This window comes from Zalophus californianus, chromosome 1 (assembly GCF_009762305.2).
Source record: "Zalophus californianus isolate mZalCal1 chromosome 1, mZalCal1.pri.v2, whole genome shotgun sequence".
Lineage (NCBI taxonomy): Eukaryota > Metazoa > Chordata > Mammalia > Carnivora > Otariidae > Zalophus > Zalophus californianus.
Window position 1 is genome coordinate 5,294,054 of NC_045595.1, and position 22,308 is coordinate 5,316,361.

Sequence of the window (22,308 nt, forward strand, 5' to 3'; positions counted from 1 at the left end):
TGACTCCTTGAAGAGGATGGGATGAAGGAGTGACAAACAAGCAGAAGGAAACTTTTGGAAGTGATGTGTACTTTCACTGTCTTAAGATTGGTTATTGTTGTAGAGACACATACATAAGCTAAAACTCATCAAATTTTATACTTCAAATATGTACTGTTCGTTGAATGTCAACTTTACCTCAATAAAGCTGTTAAAAGATGTTTTAAGTTGAATCTTGCCTCGTGGCTGGATATTTATCCAAAGGAAATTAAAATAAGCACCACTCCCCCCAAAATATTAAGTGCTTATTAACAAAATTGCCAGACCCTGGTCAACAGTCAGCATCTTAATAAAACTCAAAGTTAACAAATATTTTATAAATACTATTCAATTTTACCCCCATCGTCATTCAAAGCAGTAACTCATATTTTCAAGAATCTGGTGGTTTTCCAGACATTGTCTGGGCCAACCACTATCCGAGCACACATGCGCGCGCACACATACACACACACACACACACACACACACACACTAAACCCACAACAGTGAGGAGGTCACTGCTTACTAGTCACACAGCACAGTGGTTTGGGGGCTGTCTTTGGCCTCAGAGTACCATGGGTTCAAGCCCCAGCTCTACCACTTTCTGGAAGTGTGACCATTTGTAAGTTATTTTCCTTTTTGAGTCTTGTTTATTTCTTATACATAAACATCATGATAGTCCCTACATCTCCAAAGCTGTGGTGAGGACAAAATAACATTCACTTAGCAGGTAGAATGGTCAATAAGTGCTTATTATTACTAGCATAATTATCAATTCAACAAGGAGATTTCAGCTTTACAAAGCAGGGCCTTCCATTCATGTAAATAGTACTAAAGAACAGTGGGAAATATACTAAAAGTGACGGGGACTGCTACCCTTGCTTTCCACAAGTCCATGGGAGAAAACACTAACCCAACTAGTCAAGGGATCTGAAGAAGCTGGACAGACACTCAGCCTTGAATATAAGGCCTTAATGGCTGCACCACAAATTGGTGCTTTGGGGAAATGGAGGGAATGAAGGACCACTAGGATCACGCCAGCAACCCCCTGTGTGGTCATCACTTTGGCCTGAGCCCAGCTTTGCTGAGCACTTTAGCCAAAGCCATCAGCACCTCCCAGTTCCTCGGACTGTAGATAAGGGGGTTGAGAGTAAGGGTGACAAGGCTGTAGAATAGGGAGACCACGTTGTCCTGGGGTGGGCTATGGTAAGCACCCGGCACCACGTACATGAACACAACTACACCATAGAAGAGTCCCACTACTGTGATGTGCGAGGAAAGGTGGTGAAGGCCTTGTTTCGGGCCTCCTCTGAGTGCATGTGTATAATGGCCCCCAAAACGTGGCCATAGGAGATGGCAATGAGGGAAAGGGAAAGCACAAGGATCAGCACCCCCAAGGTGGACAGCGCCAACTCGTAGGCTGAGGTGTCTGCACAGGACAGCTTCAGCAGGGCTGGCACCTCGCAGAAGTGGTCCACGACGCGGGAGGCACAGTAGGGGAAAGTGCAGAGTGATGGAGGTCTGGATGGAGGCGTTGAGCACACCTGCCAGCCAGGAGAAGCCCACCATGAGCAGGCACACCTGGCGCCTCATGAGCACAGGATACTGCAGAGGGTGACACACAGCAACATAGCAGTCATAGGACATGAGGGCCAACAGGATGCCCTCAGCCATGCCCATCAGGGTCAGGAAGAATATTTGAGCTGCACAACCCCCGAAGGAGATGGAACCTTCTCCCTGCAGGAAGTGGGATGCCATCTTGGGGATGGTGACCAGGGGAAACCCAACAACAAACAGAGAGAGCTGGTTGAGCAGAAAGTACATGGGTGTGTGGAGCCTGGAGTCCAGGCAGATCAGGACAAGCAGAATGGTGTTGCCCAGGAGGCCCATGGTAAACGTGGCAGCCACCAAGGAGAAGAGTAGCTGACGTGACCCTGAGTGACTGAAGAGGCCCACCAGAATGAAGTCAGAGGTCACTGATTGATTCACATCCCCCATGTTTTACACAACTTACTTTTGCTGCATGAAAGAGACCAAATGCAGGCAGGAATAAGACCAACTGCAACTGAGTTTCGACCCACGTGCCAATTGTCATCCCTTGGTAGTGGCTGCCTGGAGAAGTATTATGAAGTCACAGCTAGAATCAGCAGTTAGAAATGCCATGATCAATTAGTGATGTCTGTCATAGGCATGGGAAGGGAGAGCAGCAGCTTGCATCTCTGAACAAGATACTTGGCCATACCCCAGTGAAGAGCTACCCACTGACTCTTGAGGTCCAAACATTGAAGTCCCAGTCAAAGACAGTAACTTAGCTCCAGTAGAATATTTGAATACCTCTCCTCCTAATGGTCCTGGGTCCAAAGCAGAGGTGAGAGTCCAAAAAGGCAGGGAGGTAAAATAGAGGATGATGAAGACGAAGCAATAAATCAAGGAAGAAAACAGAGAAAGGCCTAGGTCCAAGTGCCTGGATGAGAATCTGAAAGAAAGAGAAATTAATTATGAGCCTACACAGGGTCACATCGAGGATATGAATCTAGGGAGTGTGCGTCAAAAAGGGTGGCTATGGGTGACAGCAGGTTGGGGATGAAATGGCCTCGGGTTGGGTGGGGAAGGACAGTTGTCAGTGAGCTCAGCAATTATTGGTGACTTTGTTGTGTTGGATGAAGAGTGAACCTGTGAGCAGTCAGACTCAATTTCAAGTAAGGTACCAGGCCTAGAAGATTGTCTCTAACAAATATTGCCCGGATGAATGAGTTGGCCAAGAAAGATGACCATGGGCCAGAGGGAGCTACACATTTATATTTGGGAACTTAATTCTCTTGGCAACCTCTAAGCCCCCAGGAAAATCCAGCTTGCCCTGGAATACCATGCACCATCCACAACTCCCAACAGTGGACAATGCAAGACCAAAAGAATGTCTGTTGCCAACTGCAGGTAATTAGAAAAGCAACAAGACTGGCCATTAAAGGGCAAGTGGATTCTACTGAAGGCCTCACTGGAGCTCTTTGTCCTAAAGCTGCCATCCTCACTCAGAAGGCCTTCAAGCTGTTAATTATCCACCATCCTGATTTTCCTATCACATCCTAGCTCCCAACCTACCATTCACCCATGCATTCAATAAAATTAGTCACAAGCTGGTCTGGGCATAAGACATTCAGAGGTGAATCACCCTAGGCAAGGTCCCCACTCCCTGTACCCCACATTCTCCATCAGGATATTGATGACAAGCGAGGAGATAAATGGACAAGATCTTTGTGACAGAGGGAAGTGAAGGAAGTGAATAAGATGTTCTGTAGGAAATGGCTGGAAACACCACTGGGCATAGACAGATGACCCATGCCCTCAGTATCTGAAGAGCTACTGTGAGAGGGATGCACCAGAACCAACTGCCTCACGCTACTGGAAAGTGAATTTTAGTGAGGCCATCTGGGTGGTTCACCCTAAAGAAGAACTCTCTAACAGTGAAATCCAACCAAAAATGAAATGGGCTGCCTCATTGGCAGCATTTTCTTTAAAGTCAGTCAATGGTATTAGGAAGTAAGACAATAGTCCTGTGGTTATAGAAGTTAGAGTTTGAGAGGGAAAGCAGCATTGATCAAATCATTTCAGAATAATCTAATCAGCAATATAATAGAGACACATGCACAATGCTGTAGGTACCCAGGGGATGGGGTGGTGTCAGAGAGGGCTTCAGAGAGGAAGGAGCATTGGAGCTGGGTTTTGAAGATCAGGTAGGAGTTTTACAGGCAGCCAGAGGAAGGAAAGTTGTTCCAGGCCAAAGAAATGGAGCACATATGATTTGTGATTAGGAGGGTGTATCCAGAGGTCAGATTAAAATGAGCTTGGATCCCAGCTCAACTACTTTGTAGCAGCATGACATTGTGTAGCTGCTTAACCTCAGTTTTCTCATCCATAAAGTGAGTGGCAGAAATATGTGTCAAGGCATAACTGTGGAAATTAAATAAAAGGATGAATGTTGGGGCACCTAGGTGGCTCAGTCAGATGAGCGTTCAGCTCTTGGTTTCAGCTCAGGTCATGATCTCAGGGTGCTGGGATGGAGCCTGGCATCGGGCTCCACACTCAGCACAGGGTCTGCTTGAGATTCTCTCCCTCCTCCCGCTCACGCTCACCCTCTCTCTCAAATAAACAAATAAAAATTTTTTTTAAAAAAAGGATGAATGTTAAGCACTGACGTAGCAGGTGCTCAATAAATTGTAAATTATTATACATAATAAATACAATTCATATAATTATGCACAATATCTATAAATTATAAAATTGTTATAGATATTCAACACTGTGGCCTCTTCCATGGTCAAGCCTGACCCTGTCCAGCTCTGGCATCTTCTTTAGTGTTGCTCTGATGCCCTCATCCATACTGTGTAAAAACCCACCTGCCCTTTTTCTGGCCTCTAAGATCCCTTAGCAGAGTCTTCAAAACCCCATTCATCCCCAGATCCATTGCCTTACAACAGGGTTTTTCCACTGTGGCATTATCTGAGGACAGATAATTTTTTGTCATGGGAAAATGTCCTTTGCATTGTACGAAGTTTAGCAACATCCCCGGCTTCAACCCACTAGATACCACAGCAACCCCCAACCACTGCCCCTCGTCATGGAAACCAGAACTGGTTCCACATGTGGCCAGATGTGCCTAGTGAGGTGGAATCATCCACAGTTGAGAACCCCTGGTTTAGAGACAGGGCAATTGTAACCTGCACAGGTTTTACACAATTCCTCTTCCAGATGTTTATTCTTAGATTGGATTGAGCTCAGACCCAGCATAAATCCTGGGAGTACCTTACCATTTCCACATCTCCATACAGGAAAAAATAATAATTCTTGCAATTTCCTGCCATCTTATAGACAATTAATCCCCCCAAACACCAAGTATCCCCACCAGTGAAATAGCTTTTACCACAGGCTCCTGTCAAGAGCTAGTTAAGTGTCCAAATGAACCTGGTCTTTCTCTGTCCACTCACACATCACCACCCTGAAGAAGCTGACACCAACTGAGTATTGACTGTGTAGAAGGTATCTGGCTAAGTGTTTTACATGCTTAACACTATAATCTTCAAGTCCTGGAGATGGATGGTAGAGATGGTTGCACAACAATGTGAATATACTTAATAACATGAACAATACACTCAAAAGTGGTCAAAATTGTAAATTTTGTTCTGTATATTTTATCACAATAAAAAAATCTATGGGTAGGCATTATTTATCTGTATTTTTTGGATGAGAGGACATAGGTTCAGAGAAGTGTAGTGACTTGCCCAGTACCACCCAGCAAAGAAGTAACAGCCAAAATTTGAACAAAATAGGAATCTGATTCTAAAGTGTGTGTTTCTCCCTTGACATTCTGCACACTCCCCCAAACACTGTAGTAGACATTTCAGGATTTGTTGCAGATGTTCATATACTCAGTCCTATATGCCCCCAAATTTGCCTTTCCTTCTGGGATGCCCAAGTGTTCCCCCTGTTATACAAACGCCTGGGTTTTTGGGATCTCTAGCCAGCAGTTCCTCAGTGGCTGGAGAGTCTGGTTGTGATCCCCTTGTGTCCTGAGCTTTTGACAAACTCTTTCCCATCAAGACCTCTTTTGGAAAAGGACTGCCATCCATCCAACCTCCCCAACCTGCAAGTTAGACAGGCAGAGCTGGGCAGAGCTATCCACAACTCACTCAAACCTGGGCTGAATCATCTGTGACTCCTAAATCCATACTTTTCTTCTGGGTTGAATAGAAGCACCTTTGGCCAAGTTTCCAACATGCAATTTTACCACTTTCTTTCCCATTATCCTCAGTAATGCCAAACTTGGGGCTGAGGGTCCCTTTGTTGATGCCAAGTGACCAGGGAAAGGACACTGGCATTATTCACTTCCTGTTGCCCATACAACTTTCATATTTCTCCACCATGACCAGGTGTGATCTGGGCCCTTGGTTACCTGCCTAATCAAATGACAGTTTGCAGGACATTATCATTTATATTGTTTAATACTCACCTCCAACCACACCAGCTGAAGGATCCACAGCAGAGCTTGCTCAATAAATAGTTGCTGAGTGAATACGTTCTGTAAGGGAAGCAATATTTTGGTTGGAACTAATGTTACTGACAAATGGGCTAAGGACGGGTATGTGACTTACCTAAACTCACACAGCTACTGAGAGGATAGGCTAGGATTTGGAAACAGTACATCCCTGGACGCTGCCTCTTTCTTGTAGTCAGTGCTTAGCTCCTGTATCCAGGAGGTCAGAACTGAGAACTCCTCTGGGGGATCACTGTTGTGGATGGCCGGTCCTCAGGTGGGAAGCTGAAGGTGCCCCCAACCCCTGCCAGATGGGTTGTTCTGGTACCAGCCCCTTGACCAAGGTCAGGTGCCCATGTGTGGCTGCTTCCAAATGCTTTTATGGAAGGTCAACATGAGATGACCTTCAACATGGATTGAACATGAACATGGATGACCCTCTGCTGTCTAGAGAACTGGCCTTGGGTTCACAGTAGTGAAGACAGACAAGGAAAGATTAAGCATTCAGTAAAAAAAGACAACTGCCTGGAGGTGGGCAAATGTGCAAAGAGGGGGACAAGAATTCATCCTTCCACTCAATACCTGTCAACCTAGCTCGTCTATGGGAAATGATATCACCAGTTCCTCAGACCCATCCTGCCACTAATGTCTAATCTCTAAATCATGCCTGGACCCCCAATATCCCCACAAGCCTGGGTTCCATGTTCTCGCCCCCACTCACCAGGGTCTGTGGGTAGAGTGAAGGAGCTTTCTCAATACCCCTCATCCAAGAAGAGTCCCTGGTAAAAACCTCCCTGGATTCCAGCATCAAGGGTTGAACCAGTGCTGCCTCTATTTTTGCAGGGATAGATGTCATCATCTGGGGATGGGGGCTCCAGGGAGACCTGTTGCACAAGAAACACCTCTGCGTCTCCCTTTCGGCAAGGGAGAAAATTAGTTGCAGTGGGAGCCTAGAGCCCCTGATATTTTGTCGCTGGAGGTTGTGGAAAAACATTTACTCATCTCTCAACTACAGGAAGGATGAGCAGCACTGATGTGGATAAATGAATGTGAGAGATGTCCAAGTCTTTTTGTTTGGATCTAATTAGGAGGAGGAGGAGATGAGGGAATCCATTGCTGCAAATGGATCCTTGCTCAAAAAAAAAAAAAATGTCCAGGAGATTTCTTCTGAGTTAAATAATGAGGCAGGAATGGTGGTAAAACAGCTAGGAGGCAGCTTCCCTGGGTTGTGATATTTCTTCCTCTAGACTCCTTTCTTTAGGGGCCTCCAAAACTTGGGAGATGCAATGGTCCAAAAGTAGATGGTCTAGTGCCTGTGAGCATATTATACGTTCACAGCCGGAGTCAGGGGGAAGGGCAGAGACCAGAGAGCCAGTCTACCCTAAGCAGTTGCCCACAGCAGGAAATCACAGGCAAGTCCCCCAAGGCTGAGTGAATTACCAAGAGCGTTGCTGAAACCAAAGCTGAGTCAGACAGGTGACAACCAGGTGGAAGCAGAACGGAAGCAGGAATAATGACATATGTTAAGGACTTGATATATAGTAGGCAGCTACCAGCAAATTCCTTGTGCCATGACACCACACTCTACTCCCAAGCCCATGGCACACATTAGCAATTGGTCTCATGGCTTTCTACTTCTGAGCATGTGTGGAGCTTCTCAGCTCAGCACACCATACAGCTAGACCTTACAAATTGGATTTGACATTCACCATGACATCTTTCCAAGCCAATTCTAGACCAGTACTCAAAGCAGTTGTGACAGTCTGCTTGGAGATAAGAAGCTTGCGTCGGAAAGTTATTCAACACACTGCTTCCTTAATTGAGAAAGTCTTGCTCTGGAAGACATATCAGTTGAACTAAAGCTTAGCAATATTGTTAATTTATAGTCTGTTTCAAGGTCCTTTTCTCCTCAAGGGCCAATACCAGTTCATGGACTACACTTTGAGTAACACTGACATAGGCCATGAGTTCCTTGAGAGCAAGGCTCCTGCTATTATTCATTTCTGTATCACCGGTACCTAAAGCACATGGACACATGGATGTTTATTGAACAGGAAGGGCTGGAGCAGAGAGGAGTTGGGAAAAAAAAATCAAGATATGGAATAGTAGGGAGTGGGTCTTGAATCCTCAACATCTAGCATGTTGAACTGCATCAAGGATGGATGGATGGATGGATGGATGGATGGATGGATGGATGGATGGATGGATGGAACAAGCCATGCTTAAAGTTATTTATGGCTGGGCCATGTTGTTCTAAAGAACAGGGGGAGAGAAAAAGATGGCAAAGAAATTATTATTACTCTAGATGTGTGCCCCAAATATTAATCCTTTGCATACCACCTTCTTATTTTTTGCCATCTCTGTGTGCCACCTTATTTTAACAGGTGTCTCCTATTGAGCATTAGTTATCCATTCCTGAAAATGAGATGAACATTAAACTGTCAACTGGGACTCTATTTACCATTATTTTAAATGGGAAAAGTTGTATTTTACATCAACCCCAAACTTTCAACCAATTTCCTGAACTGTAGCTAGAACCAGTAAAAAGCTTATGCAAAATGAACATATTTGTTTACAGTTATTTGGTGTGAAGTCATATTTCTCTATCGCTTCTTTTTCCAAGATTTCTTTCATTCCCTCAACTCTTTGAAGACTCACTGTAGAACACTGACCTTTGCTTTTGCCAAAATGTAGAAAGTGCTGGGAAAGCAAGTTCAGCACAAGCACACAACAGCAGAGAATGACTCACATTGAGTAAGATGCTAGGATAACCTCTCTTGGCATTGGCAATACATGAGATGCACACTCTCCTTGGTTATCAGTTGGCACACTTTCTCTATATGTTGTTTTCTTTAAAATCTTGTATTTCGCTTGATGGAAATATAAACCTCCCCTGTGTAACCATGAGCCAGAAAACATTATACTGAGAGATACATACATTTTATGAAGTTTGGGCATTAACACCAAGAGACTTTGCATTCTGCTGGGAAAAGATTAACCAGGTGGTCTGATAGACAGTCTGCAGAATATACCTGTGTTTTTCTTGAATCAACTCACTTTTAGTTGTTTTTTGAATTGACTTAATTTGCCCTTTTTTGCTGACAAGCCATCATCACTTCTTGTCTTTGGAGGACAAAAGGCTAAAATTATGGAAATTGCTAGAAACTAATAATAAAACAGCAAGTCTTTTCTCAGTTTTTCTAACTTTTTACTCAAAAAATTTTAAACCTACAGAAAAGTGGAAGGAACATCCATATACCTTTCACCAATTGTTATTCTTTAGCCACCTTGCTTTATCTCTTTTTATGCCCATAAACACACACACACTTTTTTATTGAGATGAAATTCACATAAACCTAAAGTTAACCATTTTGAAGTGTACAATTCTGTGTGGAATTTAGTACATTCACAGTGTCATGTACCCATCACCTCAATCTAGTTCCCAAACATTTTCATCCTCCCAAGGAGACTCCATGCTCATGAAACAGTCACTCCCATTACCCCAGACTCTGGCAACCACCAATCTGCTATCTGTACCCACAAATTTTACCTATTTCATATCAATAGAATCATATAATATGTGACATTTTGTGTCTGAATTCTTTTACTTAGCATAACGTTTTAGAGGTCCATCCATGTTGTAGCATGGTTATAGGCTGAATCATATCTCCTTAAAATTCATGTTGAAATTCTAATGCCCCAGGACCTCAGAACATGATTGTCATTACAGATAGGGTCTTTAAAGGAGTAATTAAGTTGAAATGAGGTCATTGGGGTGGGCTCTAATCCAATATGACTGGGGTCCTTATACTCAGAGAAGATTAGCTGCAACATCAACAAAATGGTGGAATAGGAAGCCCCAGACTTTCTTTCCCACATGGACACACTGGTTCAACAGCACAGGGATCGATTCCCTTTGTGAAAAATCCAGAGACTAGTTGAGGGGCTACTGCACCTTAATTGAGCATGAGGCCAGCTGCATCAAAGCCAATAGGAAAGTACATGGCACCTTCTCCCCATAATATCTCCCCCATGACAGCACCACACAACAGGAGGAAGCCCCCAGCTCCTGGCTTGTCCCTGAGAAGGGAAGGAAAGGACTGGACTGTAATCCAAAGTTCTAATGTCTTGAGGGGCTGCCTGAGGGACTGGTTTCTGTCTTGCCTGAGTCTGAGCACTGATGGGAAGGTGCTCCAGATTGGGAGCTACTGAAAACAAAGGTGATGATTTGGAAAGCATGCTCTCACTGGCCACAGACCTTTACCCACCTCAGCACAGAGCAAGTGGGGCACAAAACCCAAATCCTGGTTTCCTCTGGAGGGAAAGAATTAGAGCATTCATCCAACATTTGGGGTAGCTATCCAAAGGACTGGCTTCTGTAAGAGAGCTTTTTTTGGGAATCAACCAGTCCAAAAAAAGAAAACAAAACAAAAGATAAGCACAAACAACAACAACAAAATAAAACAAAACAAAAACTACCATTAAGAAAATCCCAAGGAAACAGCCCAACCGATTACCCTAAATAGAAAACCAAAGTATAAACAAAACTAACTCATGTCCACAGAGCTTCCAATCACCTTTTTACCCAATTAACCAAACAGTATCTCACACAAGAGACAGAGACCACAACAGTCGCACTGAAAATGAAAGCACTTGGGAGAAAACAGACTGAGGGAAGAAGAAACGAAAAAAGAAACTCTTAGTAACTTCAGAGCTATAACTGACTAGAACTCAGAGGTATAACTAAAAAGACAGTATCTGTGAAGCAAGAAAAAGATTTTTTTCTTTAAAGAACAAAAAGATGTTAGGGGCACCTGGGTGGCTCAGTCGTTAAGCGTCTGCCTTCAGCTCGGGTCATAATCCCAGCGTCCTGGGATCGAGCCCCGCATCGGGCTCCCTGCTCTGCGGGAGGCCTGCTTCTCCCTCTGCCACTCCCCCGGCTTTGTGTTTCTGCTCTCGCTGTCTCTCTCTCCCTGTCAAATAAATAAATAAATAATCTTAAAAAAAAAAAAAGAACAAAAAGATGTTAGAATTTTTTAATGTTAGGAGAAATGAAAAACAAGAGGATTAAAATATAAAATGTAGGAAAATATCACAAAACAACAAAAAGGCACAGAGAAAAACAATAGAGAAGTGGTAAATAAATCAGAGAATCAAAACAGATGGTCCAACCTCAAAACAATAGGCATTTCAGGGATACCTGGGTGGCTCCGTCGGTTAAGTGTCTGCCTTTGGCTCAGGTCATGATCCCAGGATCCTGGGATTGAGTCCCACATTGGGCTCCTTGCTCAGCGGGGAACCTGCTTCTCCCTCTGCCTGCCGCTCCCCCTGCTTGTGCGTGCTCTCTCTCTCTGACAAATAAATAAATAAAATCCTTTTTAAAAAATAGACATCTCATAAGTATGGAAATATGGGGCAAGAAAATTTCCCTGAATGAAAGTTGTGAATTTCAAGATTGAAAATTGCTCATCAGAATAAACAAAAGAATGTACCCTATCAGTTCTCAGAGAGAGAAAACAGTTTTCCTGGAAAAGTCAAGAATGAGAATGGCCTTGAACGTTCATCTCTCATTTTTTTAGTTTTTTTTATTTTATTTTATTATGTTATGTTAGTCACCATACATCATTAGTTTTTGATGTAGTGATCCACGATTCATTGTTTTCATATAACACCCAGTTTACTTATTTATTTGAGAGAGAGAGAGCAAGCACAAGCAGGGGGAGTGGTAGAGGGAGAAGCAGACTCCCCGCTGAGCAGAGAGCCCAATGCGGGGCTCAATCCCAGGACTCCAGGATCATAACCTGAGCCGAAGACAGATGCTTAACCAACTGAGCCACCAAGGTGCCCCTCTAGGGTGGCCTTGAACTCTTCAACAGGAACACCAAATGTTAGAATGCAATGGAGCGATGTTTTAAAATGCTCTGAGAAAATTAGTTGGGACCTAGAATTCTATAGCTAGTCAAATAACCATGTAAGTATAAGATAAAATAACATTTTTTTTAGACCTGATAGGTTTTTCTTCCAATCTGTCTCCACTGCACTCACTCAGGGAGCATGTGTCCCACCTAAATGAGCCATCAACCTAAAGAGAAGAAACAGAGGATTCAACCTGAAAGAGTATCCCTAGAATGATGGTGAAGGGGGATCCTAGGATGACAGCTCTCAGCCACCTCAGCCAGAAGCAGGTCAACCTCCAAAAGAGGTTTCTTCAAGATTAAACTGATAGAAAATTTTATATGTTTGAAAGTTTTGAGAGGATATTTACATAAATGTGAAGGTTTAGGATTCAAAAAGAACCTCAAAACAGAAAAAGATTGTTTCTTACCAACATACCTGGCCAAAACTCACCTGCTGATACAGCAACACCTGCATAAAGGTCTGTGTGTCCCACACAGACAGTGGAACTGGTTCCATCATACCTGGAGAGCCTACCTCACCAAAAACCACACACTGTCAAGGACTTAACCCACAAAGATGGTGTCAAGTATCCAGATATTTGGTCCGCAGGCTGGGAAAATGGGCCCTGGCCCTTCATAGTGCTATGCATCCAGTTTGCACGAGACAAAGGTAAAAAAACACATCTCGTGCTGGTTCCTTCCCTGCCTTGCTCTGAAGCCCACTGAGCTAGGGCTATGAGCAGACCCAGAGAGACAGACGCATAGCTCTCCCCATCTCACAGTGACTCCTGATAAACCTCCCTGGAATGTGTCACTCCCCACTTAGTCCACCAGCTCCTTCTTCATCTGAGCAGTGATGAACCAACTGTCAAGGGATGGCGGTTCCAGGGGAAGGTATTACATCAAAAGCCTCTTCCAGCTTCTCCTTTCTACTGCAGAGAAAGTTAATTGCAGGGGAGTCAGGTGCCCTGCTTCTCAAATTTGTCCCAGGAGGGCATGAGAAAACAATGATGTTCACCTCTTAATGAACCACAGGAATGGTGGAGGGAGCACCACATGGATAACCAAGAGGTGCTGGGCAGGGCCATCCAAACGCCACTGAGCATTCCAAGCAAAAGGATGAGCAAAGGAGTCTGTTTTAAGATACAGGTTTATTATGATCTGAGCAGGTGAGGCCAACAGGTTAGGAGAGCAGTACCATTGAAAAGCTAGCTTGTTACAGTTCCCAAGAGGAGGGGTTGTGGCACGCTATTGGGGGCCCCTCAGAGAGGCACTAGGGTCAGGCAGGAGACACAGGTAGTGAGGGGGAAATGTGGACAATGCAGGGCATACAGGCTTAGGACTGGCTAGTTTGAATAATTTCAGTGGGCTCTGGGACACAGGGGCTATCCCTTGTTGTCTGGAACCCGGCCCTGGGGATCAGCAGAGGGGAACAGTGGCCCTGAGTGTGAAAGCCCCACAGAGGAGGGGGTAGGGAGTGTGGGCTCTGAATTCGTTGGTTTGCCCATGAAAGGTGCACTGGCAGGTGAGGTGTGTGCTATCTCTAGGAATCAGCTAGCCCTGGGAGGGGGGCCCTCAAGATGTCAAAGCATCAGAAATATAGAATAAAAAGGCATGGTCTATACAGCATTCCTATTTGTTCTCCAGGGTTCATGGCAAGACTGCTCAGGTACTCAGTGGTGCTCAGCACTGAATACACAGCAGACTCACCTGCAAGCTTTTTAAAATGCAATGCTCAGGTCACACTGCAGGTCAAGTGAGTGAGCGTTGCTGACTGAAGAATGAATGGAGTTGCTGATGTCAACACAGCCAGAAAGATGTGCCGCGTCCCGGCAAAAGTGGCATTTCCCCATGTGAAAAACACCCCCAATTCAGCAACATGATACTCTCTGGGGGGAGATCCACAGAGGGCTTCCAGTGTGTTTGCTGTGTTTTTGTTGCTTATGTTGTGTGGTGAATACATACAGGCACTTGAGATTCTGTGTGTGCGTGTGTGTCTGTGTGTGTATACACACACATATATATATGATTCTGTGTGTGTGTATGTACAGCCAATCCCCATTATTCACAGAGTCCATATTTAAGAATTCACCTACATAAATTGATTTGTAATCACAAACTCAATACTGCTGGGACTCTCATGGTCATTTGCAGACATGCACGGAGCAGCAAAAAAATCTAAATTGCCTACATGCTCCTTCCCAGCTGAGTTCCCACAATGCTCTGCCTTCTTGTTGTGCTCTCATACCATAAGCAAGTGCCCTTTTCATGGTCTGTTTAGTGCCCCAGGTTTCACATTTTTGTCCTGTATGCCCCTGGTTTCACTGTTTAAATCAGCCAGAAGCATTGTGCCACACTGCTACCTAGAGTTCTCATGCACAAGAAGATTTTGGGGTGCCTTGCAGAGAAAATGCGTGAGCTGGACAAGCTTCATTCAGGCGTGAGGTATAACGATGTTGGCTGTGAGTTCGGTGTTAGTAAGATCAATAATATATATTAACCGTGTCTTTAAACAGAATCACACATAACACAGGGTTATGTTTTGAATGGTTGATGAAAGAGAATAGGAGCACTGTATGAGTCATGTCTTTTTTTTTTTTTTTATTTGAGAGAGAGAGAATGAGAGATAGAGAGCACGAGAGGGAGGAGGGTCAGAGGGAGAAGCAGACTCCCCGCTGAGCAGGGAGCCCGATGCGGGACTCGATCCCGGGACTCCAGGATCATGACCTGAGCCGAAGGCAGTCGCCCAACCAACTGAGCCACCCAGGCGCCCCGAGTCATGTCTTTTATACTGTATTTTTTCCAGCTTTATGGAGATATAACTGACATGCAACATTGTATAAGTTCAAGGCCTACAATGATGGATACACTTACATACTGCAAAATAGTTACCACCAGATGTTTCACATCTCATAATCACTATTTTTGTGGTGAAAAAGTTGAAGATCTGGTCTCCTAGCAGCTTTCAAGTATATATGCAGTATTGTCAACTATAGTCACTACTGTACATGAGATCCTCAGAACTTATTCATAACTAGAAGTTTGTACCCTTTGACCAACATCTCATTTCCCCCACCCCACAGCCCCTGGGAACCACCACTCTACTCTCTGTTTCTATGAATTCGGCTTTGCTAGAGTCCACATATAAGTAAGATCACACAGTGTTTGTCTTTCTCTGACTTACTCAGCATAATGCTCTCAAGTGTCATCTACGTTGCACAAATGGTGGGAGTTCCTTCTTCCTCATGGCTGGATAACATTTATATATAAGTTTTATTGTGAGAAGTTTTCCTTTCATCTCCCAGATGTCCACAAGGCTCCAGACAATGCTCCTCAAAGTGAAGTCAGCCAACCAGGAGCATCAGCATCACCTGGAAGCTCGTTAGGAATGCAGATTCTCTGCAGGGCCCTGGACCTGCTGAATCAGAATCTCTGGGCAAGACCAGAACTCTGTGTTTTAACAAGCCCTTCTAGAGACTCTCACACACATTTAAGCATGAGAACTTGCTGATCCCAGAGAACTGTGTCACAACCCCAGACTCCCAGTCCATCATTTCTGATGGTCAGGGGGAATTAAGAAATTGAGAATGAGAGAAAGAAAGGAAAGAAAGGGAAGGAAGGGAGGGAGGGAGGGAGGAAAGGAGGGAGGGAGGAAGGAAGGAAGGGAGAATTTGAGAATGTTAAAGACCCAGACCAATGGGCCTCCACTTGCTTCACATTAAGGTCTCCTGGGAGCTTTAAACAATCACTCCTGCTTGGTCTCCATCTGCAGAGTTTCTGATTCAAGTCTGGGGTGCAGCCAGAACATGGGGATTCTTTTTTAAATTCCTCTGGTGATCCTAAGCTGCAACCAAGGATGTGAACCTCTGAGCAACTGAGCCAAGGACTTAGCAGAAAGAAAAAGAAGCTGGTGGTCTTGGAAGGCCTCTCTTGGCAGGAAGCTGTACAACTCAACTCCTGGGGACCACAGACCAGGTGGAAGGCGGCACTGCCCACGCAGATTTCAGATAAGCCCAGTGCAAAGATCTGCAGTCTGGAAAAAATGCCCTTTCAAGAGAAATGCCCATCTAAATCCCTAATTCCACTGCAGAGCTGTTGTTCAGATATTTCCACTTACTGGTTGCTCATACACACTACTGAAGCACACAATACCTGCAATTTGTGTAAACCTTCACAAAGCAAGATGTACCAGCCACTGACTTAAACACTTCACAGATAACTCGTCCATCCACATACCTGCCCTTTGAAGTCAGTACTATTATTACCTCTAACTAGCTAATGGGGAAGCTGAGGTACAGAGAGATTTAGTAGTTTGCCTCACTATTAAAGTGGGGGAGCCAGGTTTAACCCCAGCAGCTGGCTCCAGATCTGTGGTCTTGACCACATCATTGCCTTGTTGCCTCTACTCAGTGATGATCTCTGTCCTGTTTGCTGCGGTATCCGAGAATGGAGCATTATGTGCCAGAAACAACAGAGGAACCTGAGGTCAACAGAGTCCCAGCCTCCATTTGTACTGTTTTGGATGGATCTTAGACCTCACAGTTTTCCAGACCTGCACTCAGCCACTGCAGTATCTCAGAGATCTGGGTTCAATTCCTGCTCTTGTGCCATCCCAGCTGTGTGACTTTGGGCAAATTACTTCACCTCTCTGAGCCTTTATTTCCCCCATCAGAAAAAAATGAACATAGTACCATACGATGCAGTGAAAATTTACCTGACCCCCATCCCGAACTATCAACTACCATCCCTCTCACTTGCCACGATGATTCTTTAAAAGGGAAAAAAATTATTTTTGTCTTAAATGGTTATAGACTAAATTCACCAAAATACTCTTTCAGGAGGTCAAGGGACCATCTCTGCGGATGTGTTGAATGAGGGGGAATAATGGAAAGTGACTCCCCTTCTGCACACAGCTACATGACTAGCAATACCAAAGGCTGGGCTCTGAACACCGCCTATTCAGTTCTTTATGTAACAGTCTGTCTGAACTAAACATGTCTTTCTAACATGCAGATGCTTAAAACTCTATCACAACTCATTACAATAGCTGTAATTAAAAATAAAAAAGGGGGAAAGGCAAAAACAAGTGTTAAGAATGTGGAGGAATTGGAACGCTCTACCTTGCTAGTGGGAATGTGAAAAGGTGCAACCACTATGGAAAAGAACATAATGGTCCCTCAAAATATTCTGACACCTGCTCCAACATGGAAGAACTTTGAGGACATTATGCTCACTTAAATAAGCCAGTCACATAAGGACACATACGGTAGGATTCCACGTCTAGGAGGTCCCTAGAAGGGTCACATCCACAGAGATAGAAAGATGGTGGGAGCCTGGGTCTGGAGAAGGGGATAGGAGTTGGTGTTTCATGGGGACAGAATTCATTTCTTGCACACACATCATCCAAAAGGGGGTGCATTTGAGAGGAAGGAATTGTCTCAACTAAGGACAGCAGGTTCCACAACAGATTGGGAGAGTTGCCTCAAAATCCACTTCTGGTGGTGTTATCGCCTGTTGGTTAAAACAAATAAGTGTGTGTGTGTGTGTGTGTGTGTGTGCGTGTGTGTGTGTGTGTGTGTGTGTGTGTGTGTGTGTAGTGATAGAAATTGCCAGCACCTGTGCTGAATATGTCACAGGAATATGGAAGTAAGAAGGCTTCATTTTCCAGTTGTGTCCAGATTTAATCCTGGCCAGAGTTTTTAACCAATTTTGTGTGCGATCTCATACATGTTTTTGGAAATATTCATTTACTCAGCTATTTACAAGAGTCCGTGAACTTCCCCACCCCACCTTTACTGATGTAATTGACATTTAACATTGTGTGAGTTTAAGGTGTACAATGTGTTGATTTGATACACCTGTATATTGTAAATGATTATCATTAAAAACACCAGGGGAGGGGCACCTGGGTGGCTCAGTCGTTAAGCGTCTGCCTTTGGCTCAGGTCAGGATCCCAGGGTCCTGGGATCGAGCCCCGCATCGGGCTCCCTGCTTGGTGGGAAGCCTGCTTCTCCCTCTCCCACTCCCCCTGCTTGTATTCCCTCTCTCGCTGTGTCTCTGTCAAATAAATAAATAAAATCTTTTTTAAAAAATAGAATTACCAGGGGCACCTGGGTGGCTCAATCGGTTAAGCGTCTGCCTTTGGCTGGAGTCATGATCCCGGGGTCCTGGGATCAAGCCCTGAGTTGGGTTTCCTGCTCAGCAGGGAGCCTGCTTCTCCCTCTGTCCCTCCCCCTGTCCGTGCTCTCACTCTCAAATAAATAAATTTAAAAAAATAGAATTACCATATGATCCAGCAATGCCAATTCTGGGTATATACCCAAGAGAATTGAAAGCAGGGGCTTGAAGAAATATTTGCACAACCAGGTTCATAGCAGCATTATTCACATAGCTAAAACATGGAAGCAACCCAAGGGTCCCTCGACAGATGAATGGGTAGGCAAAATGTGGTGTAGACACACAATGGAATATTATTTAGCCTTAAAAAGGAAGGAAATTCCCTGGTTCTGCCCTGTCCCTTTTATCTTACTGAAAGCTCCTTTTTGGATCCCACAGAGGCCCCCTCCCACCAAGGGGAAGCCGAAGAAATCCCTAGAGGGAAGGTGGACACCCCTTCATCACCACCACCATGTGGTAGAGAGAAGGAAGAGAAATCAGGGAAGGCTTTCAAGAGGAGGTGGTGTCTGCCGAGATTTGAAGAGGCAAATTCCTGCTCTGTGGGAATGGGGTAGGGAGACTGTTCCAGGTATCAGGCAGAGCAGAAGGGTCAAAGAAGAGCAGAGGGATGTCTGTGCCTCTCCTAGCCTCACCCCCCACCCTAGGCAGGCTTCTGTTTCCTTCAGGAAACCAGAAAAGCCACACCAGCTAGGCGACCACCTTCTGATTAATATTCTAAGGGTTAATATTTTAAATTAATTTTAAGATTAAATTCTAAGGAGAGCTGTGACTAGCTCTCCCTTACCACACTATAAAGAGCTTCAAAAGGAAGCACCAAGAGGATTCCAGGTCTTACTGGGCTCTGGGTCAGGGAGCTGGATCAGAGGTCTCTCCACCAGCACCCTCTAGCCTCCTCCTCCAAATTTGCCACTTTGGGGGAATCCAGAATAGATGAGTATTCTGGGAGCTTTCTGGGGCAGGGAGGAGCTCGTCCTCACCCCCTCCCCTGCATTGTGAAATCTTCTGAAGGGGCAGCAGGCAGGGTGATGTCATAGACCACCAGCCAGGCCCCTCTCCCTGCCTCTGCCTGCCCCTGGTCGGCCTCGGCCTTTTCTCCTCATACCCCCAGAGGAAAGCGGTCAGCCTCGCCAAGCAGCTGACCCAGCTACGTGCAGCCATGGATGCAAATCCGTCCAGTTGCACGAAGCCCCAGCCCTCCCCAAAGGCCTCCAGGACTGGCGTGAACCCCAAGTCAATCCTGGTGAACAAGACCCTGCAGCAGGAAGCCCCCAGTATGGTGGGTGACAGGTTGCCACCAAAGACCGGCGCGGTGGTCGTCGACATGGGCACGGGCACCTGTAAGGTGGGCTTCGCGGGGCAGGCCCGGCCCACCTACACCGTGGCCACCATCGTGGGCTCTCAGCCCAAGAAGCCGGCCACCAGTGGGCAGCCGGTGCTGGAGACTTTCATCGGCGAGGCCGCCCGCAGACGCCCAGAGCTAACCCTGGTGCAGCCAGTGCGCAACGGCATCGTGGTGGACTGGGACGCGGCCGAGCTCATCTGGCGCCACCTGCTGGAGCACGACCTCCGCGTGGCCACTCGGGACCAGCCGCTTCTGTTCTCCGACCCGCCCTTCAGCCCCACCACCAACCGCGAGAAGCTGGTGGAGGTGGCCTTCGAGTCGCTGTGCTCTCCTGCCATGTACGTGGCTTCCCAGTCGGTGCTGTCCGTCTACGCGCACGGGAGGATCAGCGGGCTGGTGGTGGACACCGGACACGGGGTCACCTACACGGTGCCGGTCTTTCAGGGCTACAACCTGCCCCACGCCACGGAGCGCCTGGACCTGGCGGGCACGCACCTGACCGCCTTCCTGGCAGAGATGCTGCTGGGCTCGGGCTTGACGCTGGGCCAGCAGGACCTGGACACCGTGGAGAACATCAAGCACCACTACTGCTACGTGGCCCCTGACTTCCTCAAGGAGCAGGCCCGGCCGGAGCAGGAATGCCGGCAGACCCTGGAGCTGCCCGACGGGCGGACGGTCACCTTGGGCAAGGAGCTGTTCCAGTGCCCGGAGCTGCTGTTCACCCCCCCGGAGATGCCGGGGCTGGAGCCCGTGGGCGTCCCCAAGATGGCCAAGCGGAGCCTTCACAAGGTGCCCCTGGAGGTGCGGGCCGACGTGGCCCAGAACGTGCTGCTCTGCGGGGGCTCCTCGCTCTTTCAGGGGTTCGAGGGCCGCTTCCGGGCCGAGCTGCTGCACAGTCTGCCCCCCGAGGCCCACGTGGTGGTGGCGGCGCAGCCCACCAGAAAATTCTCGGTGTGGATTGGGGGCTCCATCCTGGCCTCGTTGCGCGCCTTCCAGTCCTGCTGGGTCCTGCGGGAGCAGTATGAGGAACAGGGGCCCCACATCGTGTACCGCAAATGCTACTGACTCCGGTTGGCGGCGTGGGGGCTGGGGGTGGGGGTGGGGGGAGGCAGTAAAGCTTCCGATACCCTGCCGGCTCTATCCTGCCTTAACCCAGGGCCCAGCCCAGTCCACTCCTGGACCCACCACCCAGACTCGCCTTGGGTCCTGACCCCACCAAGATCTACCTCCCAGACATCCTGGTTCTGCCCAGCCCTAACTCACCTCCCACGGATCCAACCCCAGAGACACCCAGCTCCGACTCCGGAAACCCACCTTCCCCATGATCAACCCACAACACACCACCTTGTCCTAACCCTGTGAAATCCACCTCCCATGATCCCTCCCCAAAAGCACTCTCAGGCTGGGACCGCTTGCCAAGGCCACCCCAAAGACATCCCCCAGATCCTCATTCCCTAATCTCACCCCGATGATCTATTGCTTTTGCTATAAACCTCCCCCAAGTTTCCTCTAGGCTCTAAGCCCCCAATTCACTCGCTCACTATGTCCCTCAAGGACCCCTGACCCATCTCCATGACCTGTTCCTCCCCAAGGAAGCTGCATCAGGTGCTCCAACCCCCAACTCTGAGAACCTTTCCATGAGAACCTAAGTGCACCCTCAGAATCTTCCCCCATTTCTAATCCCCCCAAAATACCCCCAAGAGCCACTTGCCAAGACACCCCGAGTTCAAGCACCCCAAATCCACCCCCTCAGTGGTTTCCCCGTCTGATTATCCAAAGTTCTCCTATACACTGATGTTCTGAGCATCCCCCCACAAGGGCCAAAACTCCATACCCACCACAAAGACCGACGTTCTGATCCTCAACCGTCTCCCCTACAATGGCCTACTAAAGGATCCTCCAGTGTCCAAAGCCCATTCCCCAAACTCCACTCTCCCCCATAACTCTGCCGTCCCTGCATAATTTGTTCTCCAAGATTCATTCCTTCTATCCCACACCCACCTCCCCATCCATAACCCCCCAAAGAACAGTATGTTCTGAATTCCCAGACCCCCAGGTCAGCCTCACTGCTCTCAGCTCACCTCCTTGCTCTGTGTCTCCCACATGGCCTGCCTTACAGTGCACCTCCTATCCCTTTCCTCAGCCCTTCAAATCCTCTTAGGAAGGTTCCAGTCCCCAGGACCATCCCATGATCACCCCACTAATGCCCTAGGCCCTCTCCTGTGTTCTGACCCCCCCAACTGCCTTCCCAAAGACACTCTCCTAGGGTTACCCCATGATGGACACCCAGGACATTCTACCCCAGGGTTTTCAGACTCCCCAGAAACCCACCCCCACAACCAGCCCCCCAGGGCCCCATCCCATTAGTTGAGGCACCAATAGCCAGCAACATTCCTGAGGGCTGCCCAGCCTACCATGACCCCGGGGCAGATACCACAGATGGGGGCTCCACCTGGACACTGGCTCCCTCCTGCCCCCCCCCACACAGGTCCCCAGGGACCAACTGTCCCTCCCACAGAGGCTGGGCATTCTCCCCACAAGGCATCCTGGGTCCTCTCTCCTTCCTCCAACCTCGTCTTGGCTACCCTGAGCCCCTGCTGGAGGCAGGATCCTCTGCCTCACACCATCCAGCGCAACCTAGAGAATGTCAAACCGCAGCTTGCAGCCTGGACAGGTCCTCACAGCTTGTCAACAAAATAAGCACAAGCTGCCGGAGCTCATCCATGTCCACAATGCGTCCTCCTCTCCCTCAGTCCAAGGAAACATTCATTCATACATCCAGTCAGTCAGTATTTACTGAGCTTCTCTGTCTCTGTCTCCCTGAGTCTCCCTGACTCTATTTTTGG

General features: G+C 47.0%; 2 protein-coding genes across 2 annotated transcripts; one reads left to right on the forward strand and one right to left on the reverse strand.

The window, feature by feature from the left end:
- Window positions 1-1,077: 1,077 nt before the first annotated feature.
- Window positions 1,078-2,016, reverse strand: LOC113916203 (olfactory receptor 2Z1). The gene is given in 3 exon segments (XM_027582172.1): window positions 1,078-1,298; window positions 1,301-1,520; window positions 1,522-2,016. Coding segments are annotated over 3 exon segments (936 nt in total).
- A 17,184-nt stretch (window positions 2,017-19,200) lies between these two features.
- ACTL9 (actin like 9) lies at window positions 19,201-20,589 on the forward strand. Its single transcript, XM_027586101.2, has one exon. The coding sequence runs from the start codon at window positions 19,277-19,279 to the stop codon at window positions 20,525-20,527; it is 1,251 nt and encodes a 416-aa protein (XP_027441902.2). The 5' UTR covers window positions 19,201-19,276; the 3' UTR covers window positions 20,528-20,589.
- The last annotated feature ends 1,719 nt before the right edge of the window (window positions 20,590-22,308 follow it).

What these genes read in the sequence shown, in the direction of transcription:
- ACTL9 (XM_027586101.2), top strand. Translation starts at nt 19,277, where the DNA reads ATGGATGCAAATCCGTCCAGTTGCACGAAGCCCCAGCCCTCCCCAAAG.